Source organism: Patagioenas fasciata, chromosome 1 (assembly GCF_037038585.1).
Source record: "Patagioenas fasciata isolate bPatFas1 chromosome 1, bPatFas1.hap1, whole genome shotgun sequence".
Lineage (NCBI taxonomy): Eukaryota > Metazoa > Chordata > Aves > Columbiformes > Columbidae > Patagioenas > Patagioenas fasciata.
The window spans coordinates 213872801-213889702 of record NC_092520.1 but is presented as its reverse complement, the minus strand read 5'-3'; the positions used below and the strand labels follow the sequence as shown (position 1 = coordinate 213889702).

Below are 16902 nucleotides of genomic sequence, written 5' to 3'. Positions count from 1 at the left end.
AGCTGGGAAAGCTGCTGAGCAGGAAAAGCCCCCTCCCCAGAGCAGCAAACTTAGCTTTTAGGTTTTATTAATCAAACTCTAGACAAAAATCATCCTGTACATAATATCTTACGCCCTTTTATTAAAATTAAAAAAAAACAAAGAGGACAACCCTGTCCTCTGTACCGGTCCTACAAAGGTGTTTAATGGGGCATTTTCTTCTTGCTCTACCACAAATCGAAGCGTTTTGTTCCTGTGGCCTCTTGTTTGGTTATTTCACAAGGTTTCCCCTGGGGTCCCAGCAGTGAACTGCGACCAAGAGGCCACGAGGGCGGCTGGAGATGCGACGTGAAAGGGACACAGGGCCGGGTCCCCAACACGTTTAAAACATCCACCCGTCCCCAACGTGGGTGTCTCGTACAGTATGTGTGGAAAATGCCTTTATTATCACAGACTCATATCGCTCCTCACCTTCAAGTAAACCGCTTTTCAATTTTCCTATTTGTCCCCAACGTTTCACCCAGAAAGACTCCAATAATTTAAAACTGTTAAAATAACCTCTGTCCTATTTGCAAGTCGATGGCAGGGAGTAAATCCCCAGGAGGAGGATTTGCGTGAGCCATCTTTAAATAATAATTCCTATCTACAGAACCAGAGCCGACCTTTCCGCGCGTGGCTCCTGTGTGCAGCACCCAAAAAGCCTCCAGGATTTTGGGGTGTGCCGCTGAGGACCAGGATGCCCAGACCAGCGACTGCAGGGCCCGAGGAGGAGCTGCAGCTGTGGTTTCGCTTCGTCACCTGCAACACAGAGATGAGGTTGGGGTTATTCCTCCGCTCCCCTCCTCGCCACGGGCAGCGCTGGTGTCTTTTCCTGCTTCCCTATAGCATTTTAGGGGAGAAAGGGACAATCCTGACCTCCCCACTTACCAGTAGCTTCTTCTGAACGGGGCGGCCGCTTTCGGCACCGTCCAGAGGAAGGTGTTGACGTCGGCCACGAGGATTCCTTTGCTCTCCAGGACCTCCCTGCTGAGGCCGGGCTTTTCTGCAGAGGGAGGAGCAGCACCGTGATTCAAACAGGGAAACGAGGTTGTTCTGAAACCTACAGAGAATATCCCCAAACCCCACTGCGGTTTTGCAAAGTTAACGGCGCTGCTTCGCAAACAGCCTCGGCCCAGCAAGGCCGGACTTAAAGCGTGACATAAAGCCAGCTGCAGGCTTGAAAAACTGCCAGAATTGACCGGAGCTCCAAAAAATCTCTTCAATTGTGTTTTTGACTGCATTGACTTGCAATGAATCAACTCGCACCTTACACACAAATGGGAGCAAGTGGGGTGTTTCTTGTCCCTTTATCACTGCCCCCCAGGTCAGTTTAACGTGCGGCAGCACCCTTACCTGTGAGATACACAGCGAACCTGGCGCTGACGCGCTGAACCTGCAGGTTCAACAAACACTCGACGTGCTCGGATTTGGGGGAGGATCTGGCATCGCAGGCGTGGAAGGGCAGCACCTCGATGAGATCGGCTCCCTGGTACGACTTGACCATCAAGTGTTTCTTGTGGGCGTTGGCGTCCACCCTGGCAGGAGAGGGGAAAGGTGACATGGTGACAACTTCACCCCCTGCCCTCCCAGCCGGGTGTGATGGGACCTGCCCTTCCCATACGTGTGGTTCTCAGAGAATCACAGTTTGGGTTGAAGGGACCTTCAAAGGTCAACCAGTTCCCCCCCTGCCATGAGCAGGGACATCTTCACCAGCTCAGGTTGCTCAGAGCTCCGTCCAGCCTGGCCTGGGATGTCTCCAGGGATGGTTCATCCACCACCTCTCTGGCCAACCTGGGCCAGGCTCTCACCACCCTCAGGAGCAACAGTTTCTCCTGAATCTCCCTCCTTTAGTTTAAAACCAACACCCCTTGGCCTGTCACAACAGGCCCTGCTCAAAACTCTGTCCCCGTCTTTCTTATCAGTCCCTTTTAGTCCGGAAAGCCCACATTAAGGTCTCCCTGGAGCTTCTCTTCTCCAGCTGAACACCCCAGCTCTCTCAGCCTGTCCTCCCAGCAGAGCTGTTCCAGCCTCGGGTCATTCCCGTGGCTCCTCTGGCCCCTCTCCAGCAGGTCCATGTGTGTCCTGTGCTGAGGACCCAGAGCTGGACCAGCACTGCAGGGGGGTCTCACCAGAATGGGGCAGAGGGGCAGAGTCACCTCCCTCCACCTGCTCCTCACGCTGTTGGTGACACAGCCCAGGATACGGTTGGTTTCTGGGCTGCAAGCGCACATTGCCAGCCCATGTCCCATCTTTCACCCCCCAGCACCCCAATTCCTTCTCCTGGGGGCTGCTCCCCATCCCTCCATCCCCAGCCTGGGTTGATACCGGGGGTTGCCCCAACCCGGGTGCAGGACCTTGCACTTGGCCTTGTTGAACCTCACGAGGTTCACAGCTTGTCCAGGTCCCTCTGGATGCCATCCCATCCCTCAGGTGTGTCACCTGCACCACGCAGCTTGGTGTCACCCACAAACCTGCCAAGGGTTCGCTTGATCCCACTGTCTATGTCATTAATGAAGATGTTAAACAGTCCGGCAGCCTCACGGGTGCTTCTACGCTTGTCACCCTGCACTGAACGGAGGTGGCAGGAGCAAGCGTCACCGTACAGCTCACGCATCGCAGCGGCATCTGCTCTGTGCAGGGTTGAGTCCTCGTCTCGCAGACACGATCAAATACCCAACCCTGAGTTCCTGCAACATCTGACCACTCTGAACTGAAACCCAGGTGGCTCAAACCGAATCCTGAGATTTCTCCCCACCTGTTGTAGCATTTTCTGCTCTGACAGACCAGGCCAACCTCCTCTTCGTGGGCGGGTTGTTACTGGAAAGCCGTCCTCCCAGTGCCCTGGCACTAACCAAGGCAGCCTTCCTGCTAAAACATCCCTCTCTGAGTTCAAATGCCATAAAAGCAGACATTCCAATTTACCACCTTACTTCTCTTTTACTAATTGCATCATTTAAATACACCTCGTTGCAAACAACCTAAAACAAGCAATAAATAGCAACAGCAGTTCTGCTTTTCCCACCAGGGTTTGGTTTTACACACCTCTCAAGACGCCCTGGTTCCTCTCTCACATTCTAAACTCAAGAGCTCATCATCACTTGCCCAAATTACGCACAGGATGAGACAGAAAAGAGGGTTGGGGGGAGGCCCAGGAAGGTGCCCCAGGATCCTGGGGTGTCTGTGCAGGGGCTGGGATGAGATGCTGGGAAGGGAATTCAGTTTGCAGAGGAGCAAGAAGCAGCTGCCAGAGCTCCAGCTGGTCCGGGATCGTGTGCAAGACACATTTCAGGCGACCTGATCATCTCCATGTCCCATGTCCTGCTGCTCCATCTCACACAGGTATAAAAACCAAAACAGCAACAAACTATAGCACTTTACTTGCTAGCACACAAACCCTGACCTCCAGCAACTGCAGACTCGAGGCACAAAGAATCATAGAATTATTTAGGCTGGGAAAGACCTTGAAGATCACCAAATCCAACCACAACCCAGCCCTGTCCCTGCCCCATGTCCTGAGAACCTCATGTCCGTCTGTCCAGCCCTCCAGGGATGGTGACTCCAGCACTGCCCTGGGCAGCCCGTTCCAATGCCCCACAGCCCTTTGGGGAAGAAATTGGTCCCCACATCCAACCTCAACCTCCCCTGGTGCAACTTGAGGCCGTTTCCTCTGCTCCTGGCGCTTGTTCCTGGGGAGCAGAGCCCGACCCCCCTGGCTCCAAGCTCCTTTCAGGCAGTTCAGAGATCAGAAGGTCTCCCCTCAGCTCCTGTTCTCCAGCTGAACCCCCCAGCTCCCTCAGCCGCTCCCATCACACTTGTGCTCCAGCCCCTCACCAGCTCCGTTCCCTTCTCTCCACTCGCTCCAGCACCTCAAGCTCTTTCTTGGCATGAGGGGCCCAGAACTGCCCCCAGGATTGGCAGTTTGGCCTCCCCAGTCCCAGCACAGGGACGGTCACTGCCCTGGGCCTGCTGGCCACACCAGTGCTGGTCCCAGCCAGGATGCTGGTGGCCTCTTGGCCACCTGGGCACACGCTGGCTCATGTTCAGCCGCTGGCACCAACACCCCAGCTCCTTTTCCACCAGGTCACTCACTGATAAGCTCTTATTTAAACAAAAACCTTCAAATTCATTTTGTAAGAGGCCAAAACCCAAGCAGAGGCACCTAACTTGCCCCATGTCCCTGCATTGAGCACACAAGGGGACACCACACTCCACCACAGCAGGTACCTCCTTGCAGTGGTGACAAGGACAGCGGGGACGAGGGAGCTGCCACACAAGCCATTACCTGACGTCTTCTCTGAGCTTCTTGCTCTCCTTGTAGTGAAGGAGCCACTTCCATCTCCCGCTTCTGTTCAGTTTCTCCAGCACCTTCACCACCTCTTTGAGTTGGCCTGGGGAGACAGACAGTGAGAGCCAGAGGGTAACCAAGGCTGGAAAGGGGATCTGGGGGTCTCTGGCCCAACCTCTGCTCAAGGTTGGGTCACCTGAGGTTGCTCAGGGGTTTCTTTGTCAAGGTGAGGTTTAAATATCTCCAAGGATGAAGATTCACAACCTGGCCCGGTGTTTGAAAGTGTTTGCTTTGAATTTTTTTCTCGTAATTTCTAATAGGATAAAAGCAACTTGTCCTGGTCACCTCTTGTCCCATCCCAAGTAACAAGTGACAGGACGACAGGAATGGCCTCAAGTTGCTCCAGGGGAGGTTGAGGTTGGATGTGGGAACAATTTCTTCCCCAAAGGGCTGTGGGGCATTGGAACAGGCTGCCCAGGGCAGTGCTGGAGTCACCATCCCTGGAGGGTTGGAAAGACGGAGATGAGGTTCTCAGGGACATGGGGTAGGGACAGGGGTGGGTTAATGGTTGGATTTGAAGATCTTGAGGGTCATTTCCAACCACTATGATTCTGTGATTTTATGATCTCCAGGAGGAATGTGGCTCCGTTTTCTCTGCCATGTCCCATTAGGGAGCTGAAGACACCAACAAGGTCTCCCCTTTGCTTCTCCAAGCTGAATGCCCTTGTACAACCCCTGACTATCACAGAATCATAGAATCACAGAACAGTTTGGGTTGAAAGGACCTTCAAAGCTCACCCAGTGCCACCCCTGCCATGAGCAGGAACAACTTGGTGGCCCTCGCTGCACTTATATGTTTTTGGGAACCCTGGCCTGGACGCACAATCCAGATGGGTCTGAGGCGTCAAACAGAGGGGAAGAATTGCCTGGACCAAAGCAGGAGCATAGGACACCCATGACAAGTTTTTGGAAGGTGCCAGCAACCCACGCCCGACACTGCACGTTCATCTCCACACGAGAGGCCACAGCGAGACTCACCCAGCGTTATCGTTTCCAAAACCTCGTCGTCTGACACTACAAAGCCACCAGCATGAAACAGCTCCTGGTATGTACAAGCCGTTATATCTTCAGGGTTGTCCACTCCGGCGAACACCACGTTGGGGCAGCGCTTTAGTTGCAGCAAGCACGGGACCTGCGCGAGGAGAGATGCTTTTGCGCATGCAGATGCATTTCAAGCACATTTACACTTCTCTGCAACTCACACCGGCTCCTGGGTGACCTGGGGAACTCACCCCATCCTCTGTCTGCGTCACCCCAACACTTGTGTGTCCATGTCCTGACCCCAAAGCTGTAGATGGTGACATGTGGAGCTACAGGCAGCTCAGTCTGCTGCAATATTCATGAGCCAAAGCCCAGCTGAACTGTTCTGTAACACAAGATAAACCCAGCCTGACTCCTTTGAGCTGGGCTACTCCAAGTGACGTTATTCAGCCATCAAAAATAGAGATGGAAGAAGAGCAGAACTGAGAGGCTTTGTGTTTTTGAAATATTTGTTTTTACCAGCTCTTCTTGAAGCATGGCTCTTTCAGTAGAGAGAAGTCTATCCGCACAGACTGAAAATTAAATGTGCAGCTCTATGTAGCGCAAAATTACAAAAAAACCTTTAAAATGGATCCTGATACTAAAAAATAGTGCTGGTAGAAAAAAAATAAGGATGGACTTGGGCCTTACACTGTGGATGTGCGAGGAAATGTCCTCATTCCTGATGACGACGAGCAGCCTGTCAGTGTCTGGGTGTTTCGCTCTGCAGAAGTTCGAGGGTTCCATCTCCACGCAGCCGCCTTCCTGCAGCAACGTCTGAAACAGAAACCACGTGAGGAGGTTTGTACAGAGAGTATCTGTACAAGAGCAGTGCCATGATCCTTATATACACACGTCTGGGGACAAGGACAGAGGAACAAGACAGTGACCCCAACAGAGGGCAGGCTATGGTGTCCATCTGTCCAACAAACCACATGCTCCAGGCCAGGGCTCCAGCCAATGGTGGAAGAATCACAGAACCATAGAATCATTTTGGTTGGAAAAGACCTTTAAGATCATTGAGTCCAATCATTAACCCAACACTGCCCCTCAACCATGTCCCTGAAAATGTAATTTATGTGTCTTTCAAACCCCTCCAGGGATGGTGACTCCACCTGGGCAGCCTGTTCCAATGCCCCACAGCCCTTTGGGGAAGAAATTGTTCCCCAGATCCAACCTCAACCTCCCCTGGCGCAACTTGAGGCCGTTTCCTCTGCTCCTGGCGCTTGTTCCTGGGGAGCAGAGCCCGACCCCCCCTGGCTCCAAGCTCCTTTCAGGCAGTTCAGAGATCAGAAGGTCTCCCCTCAGCTCCTGTTCTCCAGCTGAACCCCCCAGGTCCCTCAGCCGTTCCCACCACCCTTGTGCTCCAGCCCCTCACCAGCTCCGTTCCCTTCTCTCAACTTGCTCCAGTACCTCAAGATCACCTCCTAGAGTTTCCAGTCCTTTAATGAGAGCTCAAGCAAAAGCCGCCTTGGGGGGCATTGAGTTTAGGCTGCTCCTGTAGGAATTACAATCTTGGTTTGGCCTGGGGGACGTTCGAGTGATGGGACAACAGGAAACGGCCTCAAGTTGCGCCAGGGAAGGTTGAGGTTGGATCTGGGAACAATTTCTTCCCCAAAGGGCTGTGGGGCATTGGAACAGGCTGCCCAAGGCAATGGTGGAGTCACCATCTCTGGAGGGGTTGAACATAAGTGGAGATGAGGTTCTCAGGGACATGGGGCAGTGCCAAGGTTGGATTAGTGGTTGGACTCCATGATCTTGAGGGTCTTTTCCAACCAAAATGATTCTGTGATTCTAATTTCTGGTGGTCAGAGCTGAGATGAAGTAGCAGAGGCACCTCTTGGCTCAAAGGAACCAAACTGCAGCTGTGCTGGGTTGAACAATCTCGCCCTATGCCCGCTCCTGTTGTCCTCAGCTCCTACCCCAGGGCCACCCATCCCCGCCCAGCCCAGTAGGACCCACCATCACCTTCACTCTCGCAAAGAACGGCTCCTTGCCCGTCTCCACCACGTAGAACATGCCGGGGGGGGTGCAGGCCTCCTTGGCCACGCTGCGCAGGTGGAAACGCAACGTGCTGCACAGGTCGGCGATCATCTCCTCGAAGGTGGTCGTCCTCCTGGGCAGGGACCCGCGTGTCCGCTCGCTCGCGGCCTCCCCACGTGTCACAACCGGCCCTTTGCCCTTGTTCCCCGCATCAGCCCGGCTCAGCATCACCCTGTTGAACTCTGCACACTCATTGAGGATGACAGCGATGTCCCCAAATGGGTCCTTTAGCTTATTATCGTATTTGAGCCTGCTGAGGTGGAAGGGAGGTGTGCGGCCGTGGCTCGCAGTTTGGGATCTGGCCCTGCTCCTCTTGTCATAGAGGGTGTCCCAGCACGGTGGACATGGGTCCCCATGCCGGCCGCTTTGCCAGGGACAGCTGAGTCCCCTCAGCCATGTGTCCGAGGGCAGGATCGTCACCTGCAAAGGGCTCCTGCTCCGCGGGGAGAGCGGGACGGGAGCTTCTTGCACAGGCAACGTCTCAGACATTGCCCGGGGAGAAAAGTCTTTTGGGAAGATGCTTTTGGAGGTAGAAAAGGGTGGTTTCCCACTCCTCAGGATTTGTTTTAGCTTATAATGGAAGCGGAGACACTCTGTGTCCAAAGTGCTCTGGGTGATTTCCTCAAACCCCCTCCCCATCCCCAGCAGCGACTTTAACAAATGCGACTGCCCCGCACGGTGGCTGCACCTCGAAGACGGCAAATTTCCCATCCTCTCCTGGCACTTTTTGGTGACCACAAAGTTCTGGTAGTCCTTGGTGATGCCCTGGCTGTCCCTAATATTGACGTACGGCGGAATGAACCTGCTCTTGGTTCTGCCCGGGTCGATCGACCAGCCGCGCTCGGCTCGTGAGCAGCTCCACTCTGCTCCCTGCAAGCCCCAAACCTCGCTGCTCCCCTCCGTGTGCGCCGAGCTCACGGAGGGGGAGTCGCAATTAGTCCTTGTACCCACAGATCTCGTGCTGTAGGATCCCCAGGATCGTGAAGTCACCCCAAAATAATCCTGGTCTGAGTTACCAGAGAAAGAATCGAAGCAATCTGCAGAAGTCAAGTCCCTGTGTCTCTCTTTGCTGGGGAGCTGCCTCGCCCAGGGGAGAATATCCGAAATATCCTCAACGTTACTAAGCTCTGGGCTCTCTCTAGAGATTCCCCTGCCTGCAGGTGACAGTGACATCGGGAAGGGGACAGCGGGGATTTCTCCCTCTTCCACCTCCAAGCTGGAACCCTCCAGATCAGCACATGTGTTGGATCCCTCATGCTCGCCCTGGTTACACACGGATTTGGGATTGCACGGTGGCATCAGCAACTCCTCTGCTGAAAACGATGCGGGGCTGGCCAAAGAGATGCTGCTTCCTTCTTTGCAATCCTCAGGCAGGATGGGTTCCTTGTGACTCCCTACAGCATCTGCTTGTCCCTCAGGGCTGCCACACCTGGGGCAGGTGCCCACGCAGCAAGACCGTGGGGCACCACCCAGAGCCAGATTTGTGCCAGGAGAAAGTGTCTCAGGACGCACACCAAGGACTGAATCCGGCTCAGCACTGTCCAGACCTGTTTTGTGACTGTGTGGAGGAGAAGGAGGCCTTGATCTCGCATCACCTGGCACAAGCAGAGCCACGGGGGAGCTCTCTGTTGGCTCTGCGTGGCACAAACCCGTCTCTTTTTGCACCTCTTCTGCACCTCTGGGCTTTAAGGAGCCATCCAGGCTCTCAGCAGCCACACTCAGCTCCGCAGCACCTACGTCCTCGCAGGTTTTCCTGTGCTGGCACAGGACTGGCAACCCCTCGCTTTGCTCTAACAAGTGGTCGGGGAGGTCTGAGTCTCCACCATGGAGGAGAGGGTCCTGTTTAGGGGGAGAAGCAGGAGCTGAGCTTGTGCGAGCAAGTGGGGACAGGCTTTTTGGGGAGCTCTGCTGCTGCCTGGGGTGCTCCTCCATGGCAGACGTCCCCTCTGTCACTGAGGAGGAGGAGGGCTCTGATTCCTGCAGGTCACGAAGAGATGTCTCTGGCTCTTGCGGTGGCTCAGTCACCATCCTGGTGTTCATTTCATCGCTCCCAGGGGAATTCTCTGCACCCAGACTCACGTCGTCGCTCTCCCCACCTTCAGAGTCACCTGCTGAGGCTGCACAGTCGAAGGCAAAGCCTTGGCTGTCACCTGCTCCTGAGGACTTGCCCAGCACTTCTGTCTGGTTAGCAGAAGGGCTGCTACGCCGTTCTTCCACCAAAACCTTGTTCCCTTCTTGGTTCAATTCACCAGTGCTCAACAAAGCCAGATCAGCATCAATGTTGCCTCCAGAGCTTTGGGAAAGGTGGCTGCTCCCTTCTGAGTTGCTCTGCAATGGAGACGGGATGTTTGCCACAGCCTCCCGTTCCTTTGGAGCAGCCCCAGGATCTGCTGCTCCATCAAGAGACATCAGGCAGACAGAGCTGGAGTCAGGGGACACGGTTAGTGACTGTCCCTGGCTGCACGGTGACTCCAGGACAGCTGTGCCGGCAGTTTTGCTCCCAGCCGGCTCCCACCTTTCTGCAGAGGGCGCACGATCCTCATCTTTCTGCTCTGAGCTGTCCCCAAGTGTTTCTCCAGCAGGTCCCCGTTTGCCGTTGATGCTGTTGGGCTGCGCCCCAAGGACAAGACTCGGATCAGACGGTAACAGCAGCATCAACCTGTTGTCACGGTCTGACCCTGTGTTGGCTGGAGTGGCTGCGTGTGTCAAATCAACACGCTTTGTCTCTGCATTTGGGGTGGCCAGTGCCTCCCAGGGCTCCTGTGGCGTGTCCAGGTTTGGTGCCGTCTCACCGGGAAGCCCCTGAGTACCAGTTCCAGTCCCATCTGACAGCCCTGGTGTTGATCTGCCTGGGCAGGGGGATGCTAAGGCAGCAGGGCTGGGCACAGGGCTCTCTCCAGGAACATCAAAGTCCTTTGGAGATGCCAAATTCTCTGGCTTCTGCTCGCCATGTTCGTGCTCCATGTCGGCATCACCACTTTCCAAAAAAGCTGAATTAACAGGTCCCAGGACTGTGTTTTCATATTCAGAGTCCTCTTTCTCTTTAACTTCTTGCACCTCTTCCTCTTTTTCTGGATGTCCAAAGGGATCTTGTGATTCCCTCCCTTTCTCACCGGCTCCATCGGGCTTCACACTTTTGGGATGTGCTTCTAAGGGCATCAAATCACAGGCACGTTGTGGTCCATCGCTGGTGGCCCAGCTCTTGTCCTCAACCTCCGTACAGTGCCCAGCATCTCCAGCACTCTCCGTGTCCTTGGGAGGGCCGGGGCCACCTCCTGACCCTGCTGCCCACTGGCTCTTCTGCTGCTCTCTGTGCCCATGCAGCGCACTCGATGCATCACTCTGGGGAGTTGTCCTGGAATTCGGGGCTTGGCCATGTGAGTTTTTCCTTCCCGGCGCAGCTTGGGGCTTGTTGGCATCGCCAAGCTCATCGGAAGGGCTGGGGGTGATCGTAGTGTCCATCAGTCCCTCCTTGGGCTGCTCCTCCTGAAACAACACAATTCCGAGGTTAATTTTCAAGGGAGGTGAATGCAGGAGCTGAGACGGCCACATGTGGGTATATTAAATGCTCAGACTTTGTGAGTGCAACCATCCCAACAGCAACTGGGGAGATTAGTTTGAGTCCTTACCCCATGTGAGCCACCACCGTCCCCACCGCAGCCTGCAAGCAGAGTCCCACAGACAGCCAGGGAAAGGTTTTAAAACCTTTTCCGTTCTTAACTTCATGAAATGGCTTTAAAAATATGCCAAACACTGCAAGGGCCATCAGCCAGTGCCCAGAGGTAACATAAGCAGCAGCATCCTCTTATCCCTACCAAGTTTATCTGTATGAGCAAACTCTACAGACATTATGGATAGTGAGCTCACATTTCCTCCCAAATCTCTTCTGCCTGCTCCACAGCACTAAACCCAGGTGGTAAAAACACTGGGATATTCTTTTCCTTCTTGCAAAACAGAGGCAGCCCTATGGCTGCTGCCTGTTCGTTCAGAGCAGAGGTTTTAAAGGAATTATTTTATTAATAGTTCATTAATCCAAGCTTGAAAAATGTCAGCAGACATCCATGTTTTATATTTACTCAAGCACCTCCACTCCTGATCACCTGCAGGCTGCAGAAACCATAAAAATAAATTTGAAAAAACCCTACCAGGAATGGAATATTAACTGACTACAACAGAGGGGCGAGGGAAACGTCGTGAAGTGCTGCACTGCTGTCTCTCCTGGGGAAAGCTCTCTGAGCCAGCGAAGCGAAGCTCTCCCGAGCCACAGGTCTTGGAAAAGACCTTCAAGATCATGGAGTCCAACCGTTAACCCACTCCTGGCACTGCCGCATGTCCCTGAGAACCTCATCTCCGTCTGTTCAACTCCTCCAGGGATGGTGACTCCAGCACTGCCCTGGGCAGCCTGTTCCAATGCCCCACAGCCCTTTGGGGAAGAAATTGGTCCCCACATCCAACCTCAACCTCCCCTGGTGCAACTTGAGGCCGTTTCCTCTGCTCCTGGCGCTTGTTCCTGGGGAGCAGAGCCCGACCCCCCTGGCTCCAAGCTCCTTTCAGGCAGTTCAGAGATCAGAAGGTCTCCCCTCAGCTCCTGTTCTCCAGCTGAACCCCCCAGGTCCCTCAGCCAATGGAAAAGGACAGGAAAGGCTGTGCCGTGTCTCTTGACATGTCTGAGCTGCTGCGACCATGGGCAGGCAAATGCAGGTGCCCACAGGAGACAGAGAGGCTTCTGAGTCCCCATCTGGGCTGTTTGTGGTCCCTCTCCTCCCTGAGTTAAGCACAGGTCTGAGACCTCATCCAAGCTCACACAGCTCACAGCTGAAACCAGGAACAAACACTGAGCTCAAAACTTTTAATTGCTTTAGTTCTTTGGGATTCCTTCTCATTGGAGAGCATCCACGTCATAGAATCATAGAATAGTTTGGGTTGGAAGAGATCTTCAAAGCTTCCCCAGTTCCCTCCTGCCATGAGCAGGGACATCTTCACCAGCTCAGGTTGCTCAGAGCCCCGTCCAGCCTGGCCTGGGATGTCTCCAGGGATGGTTCATCCACCACCTCTCTGGGAACCTGGGCCAGGCTCTCACCACCCTCAGGGACAACAATTTTTTCCTCATGTCTGGCCTGAATCTCCCTCCTTTAGTTTAAAACCATCACCCCTTGTCCTGTCACAACAGGCCCTGCTCAAAAGTCTGTCCCCATCTTTCTCCCTAGGACAGGGATAGATCCAGCTCGTGCTGGAGCCCATGGATGCCAGTCCCATCCAAGTGGATATTTAAACCCAGACTGAGACCTGAAAGCTGCTTTTTTACCGTGACTTTGAGCCTGTCTGTGTGGCAGTCGCTTAGAGCAGCTAAATACTGGGGGACATCCCTGTCCTGCTTTGGGGACCCCCACACCCAGCTCTAAGAGAGCCCACAAGCACGGGTGCTCCACTCCTCTCAGAAGATCCTTCTGCTTGAAGCGCAAAATGCATCACAGAATCATTTTGGTTGGAAAAGACCCTCAAGATCATCGAGTCCAACTGTTAACTCAACACTGGCACTAACCCACGTCCCTGAGAACCTCATCGGGTGCTCTGGAGACTCTAATCACCCAAACCCCAAGCTCTTACCGCAGCGATGGGTGAGACATCACACACATGCTCCTCAGGAACGGCCGCTGTCTGTCTGTCTTTCACAGCCAGGCTCTCATTTGTATGTTCAGGGAGGGAAAGGCTCTCAGGACAGCTTGTGGAGGAAGGTTCCTCCTCCTCCCCGCAGGGCAGCTCTCCTGAAGAAGATGATACTGTACTATCAACAACACCAGGAGTCCCATCAGCGTCACTCTGCGAGTCTGCAGGGTTCTCCTCTGCATGGAAAGGACCCTGGCAATGCGTGCTGTGATCCAGAGAGCTGCTGGGAGTCTGGTCAGGGTCTGACCGAGAGTCCGCGGGGCACGTCTCCAACCCAAAACAGTCCTCACCATCATCACTAAGCTCCATTAAGCCTCCAGAGCTGTTTATTGAGACATACTTCTTGGGGTTGCTGTGCTCCACCACCTTCCTCGTGCTGCTGAGGAGTTTGCTGGGTTTGCTGTAGAAAAGAGCCACCCACATATGAAGTATCAGCTTCATCTCTTCCACGTCGTCGGGCAGATCAGGGTCCCAGGGCCTGGAAGGAAAAGGAAACACAGCCTGAAACATCTTCATCCTCCCTCGTCTTGACTGTGACTAGCACAATTCATCTGGTGCACCATGGTGCTAAGCCCCAGTGCAGAGGGGCTGCAAATGCCCAGCTGCAGTCACCGATCGCTCGGTGCAGCTTCCAGCTTGTTTAAAAAACAGAGAAACTCACGGCTGCAAAGGAGGACTTAAGTTCATGGTACCATTTCTAGCTGGAGAGACATGGGAATCATAGAACGGTTTGGGTTGAAGGGACCTTCAAAGTTCACCCAGTCCCCTCCCTGCCATGATCAGGGACATCTTCAGTAGCTCAGGTTGCTCAGAGCCCCGTCCAGCCTGGCCTGGGATGTCTCCAGGGATGGTTCATCCACCACCTCTCTGGCCAACCTGGGCCAGGCTCTCACCACCCTCAGGGCCAACAGTTTCTCCTGAATCTCCCTCCTTTAGTTTAAAACCATCACCTCTTGGCCTATCACAACAGGCCCTGCTCAAAAGTCTGTCCCATCTTTCTTATGGGCCCCTTTTAGTTCAGAAATGCTGCACTAAGGTCTCCCTGGAGCTTCTGTTCTCCAGCTGAACACCCCAGCTCTCTCAGCCTGTCCTCCCAGCAGAGCTGTTCCAGCCTCGGATCATTCCTGTGGCTCCTCTGGCCCCTCTCCAGCAGGTCCATGTGTGTCCTGTGCTGAGGACCCAGAGCTGGACCAGCACTGCAGGGGGTCTCACCAGAGTGGAGTAGAGGGGCAGAATCCCCTCCCTCCACCTGCTGCCCATGCTGCTGGTGACACAGCCCAGGACATGATTCGATTTCTGGGCTGCAAGTGCATATTGCCAGCTCATGGCCAATCTTGCATCCACCAGTATCCTCAAGTTCTCCGCAGAGAAGACACACCAGCTTTAACCCAGCTAAACTGGATATGTGAGCACAGGGAAAAAGACAATTACATGCAAAACAAAGCAAAAAAGACTCTTCCAAAAGCATGCTGAACATCCACCAAGAGATGTCTCCAGCAGAACGCCTTCCATACTGACTTAAAATCGCAGAGCCATAGAATGGTTTGGATTGGAAGGGACCTTCTCAGCTCCCTCAGTGCCACCCCTGCCATGAGCAGGGACATCTTCACCAGCTCAGGTTGCTGGAGATGTCTTGGCCTGGGATGTCTCCAGGGATGGTTCATCCACCACCTCTCTGGCCAACCTGGGCCAGGCTCTCACCACCCTTTTACTTACCCGTGCAGGGCGCGGATGACGGTTTTCTCCAGGGCATCATTGGTGTATCTGCTGTCCAAAGTGAAGAGATACTCTCCCTCCCAACGACACGTCACCCTCACATCACCTGCAGCCTCACCGCAGATGTTCACCGTGTGGGACTTGGCAAAGTCCTCCTTCATCCTGCTGGAGAGCAGGCCGCTCCTGCGCCTCATGGCCACGGCCTCGAAGGGTCGCTGAGCGTGGGTGCTGTTCTGGTGACGGAAAGGCAGGACTTTCCCAACCAGGGGTCCTGCTCGGGCACTCCTGGTTCCATTTCTGGAGGGTGCTGGGCTGGGGTAGGGGGTTCCTCTGGGATACATATGTTTTTTTGGGTGCTCAGGCATCTGCGAGGCGTACGAGTGCTCGGCAGAGATGAGGGAGTGCTTGTTCACCTCGGCAGCTTCTTGAGTCTCTCCTAAAGGCAAGACAAGGGGTTTTGGAGGGCTGGGGTTCTCGCTGTTGTTCTTGCTGAATATCCCAGGGTTTTTCTCCGTAGGAACAGAGGCCGAGTCATTTAAATCTATTTTTTCAGCATGAGGAAGCTTCTGGTTTGGCAACACTTTGCAAGGAGAGGTGGCTCCCTTCACAAGCTTGTCCACCCTGTGGTATTCATGATCAGAAGTGACACGCGAGGATTTATACTTGCAAAGACTCTGCTGCTCCTTTGTGGAGTCACTGGGGGGGCTGCAAGACACAGCGATCATCTTGCTGTCCATGGGGATAAGCGAAGAGATACAAGAACCCAGGGCCAGATCAGCCAGCAAGTTCAAGGCGTGGGACTCGTAGTTGTTCCCCTTCAGATCGAAACAGAGATCAGCGACCCCGCCTGGGTAAATCTCTTTTTTTTGGTTATCTGCTCCGTGGCATTGGGAAGAAACTTCACCTGGGAGGACAAGCAGCGCATTCCACTCTGTGCGAGAAAAAAGAAAATCAGAGAATAAATGAAGACCATCCAACTCTGCCTTGAGAAGAGGTTCGAGGCAGCTTTCAGGTTGTCTCTCCAGCATGGAATTTACACACTTAAAAGACAAAAAACACCTCCATGATCATGCTACAAAACCACCTCCATGGTTGCTACAAAAGGATCATGAGTTGGGATCTAAGCGAGCTCTGGAATGGGGTTTATTCTCACAAATAAAAGGCACAGGATTTAGAGTGACCAAACTTACCCTTGGCCTCCGCGTACAGAGCAGTTTGGCCACGTAAATACAACCTGAGATCTTTTAGGTGTTTTCTTAATTCTTTTCCTTCTGCTTTCAGTTTTCTTCTAGATAGAGTATTTGCATCGTTTGCAGATAAACCCCGCGCTATGCTTTCAATAATCCACAGGAACACAAAAAAATCCCCTCTAAAACAGGAAGAAAAGCCACCCTGCCCCAACGCTTCCCACTGCGCATCCTCTCAAAGAGCAGAATCTGCCCGAGCTGTAATCCGGAGCACACACAGAAACCTGGGGGCTCCCAAAAGGACCCAGAGCACAGAAAATTCAGCTTTCAGCATTAAAAATGCCCCTCGCCGTGGCTCAAGGCCCACGTTCATAAAAACAGTATGAAGTCATTAAACAAGGTTAACACCTTCTACTAAAAACCAGCACTAAAATCTCTCTTCAAGTGAAACATGAACCATATTTATGCTATTATATTTAATATCTTTGGGAAATGCATAGTAGGGCATATAAATTGAGTATTTCTTAATACTAAACACTCTTATTTTGGATTTTTTGGCAGATCGTGGCATTCAGCAAGACCCATCTGACACCCTGTGTGAGAGCACTGGCCAGATCCACACTGGGGACCCTCATGTGACAGGGACAACGAGGGGCAGTACTTGATAGACTGATGAAAAGTGCCACATTTTAGGAACATGTGGCAATAAAATTACAAAGAAAAATGGATAAACTGAGCCGAGGTGGCTAAACCAGTCTCCAAAGCCTCCTCCTCCCCCAGGAAGGGGAAAAAGAGCAGAGGTAGATTTGAAAAAGGACAAAGTGTGAGGAAACATGACAAATTAACAGAAGAATGACTCTCCTGTTCCGTGATTTATTTTGGCACGGTAAAACTGGTTCTGTGTTT

The 16902-nt window shown here is 53.3% G+C and overlaps 1 protein-coding gene across 3 annotated transcripts in view; it reads right to left on the bottom strand.

The window, feature by feature from the left end:
• Positions 1 to 92: 92 nt before the first annotated feature.
• TASOR2 (transcription activation suppressor family member 2) overlaps positions 93 to 16902 on the bottom strand; it is a 47207-nt gene continuing 30397 nt past the window's right edge. For 2 of the 3 annotated variants that reach the window (XM_065829260.2, XM_071803548.1), the window contains 9 exons: positions 14810 to 15740; positions 13034 to 13571; positions 7352 to 10912; positions 6035 to 6160; positions 5342 to 5495; positions 4301 to 4406; positions 1372 to 1553; positions 907 to 1021; positions 93 to 777 (listed from right to left, as the gene is read on the bottom strand). In XM_065829260.2, coding sequence (XP_065685332.1) covers positions 774 to 777; positions 907 to 1021; positions 1372 to 1553; positions 4301 to 4406; positions 5342 to 5495; positions 6035 to 6160; positions 7352 to 10912; positions 13034 to 13571; positions 14810 to 15740 — 5717 coding nt within the window. In that variant the 3' untranslated portion in view covers positions 93 to 773. Of the gene's footprint in view, positions 778 to 902; positions 1022 to 1371; positions 1554 to 4300; positions 4407 to 5341; positions 5496 to 6034; positions 6161 to 7351; positions 10913 to 13033; positions 13572 to 14809; positions 15741 to 16902 lie in introns of those variants that run through there. The other variant, XM_065829261.2, reaches the window with a different exon arrangement.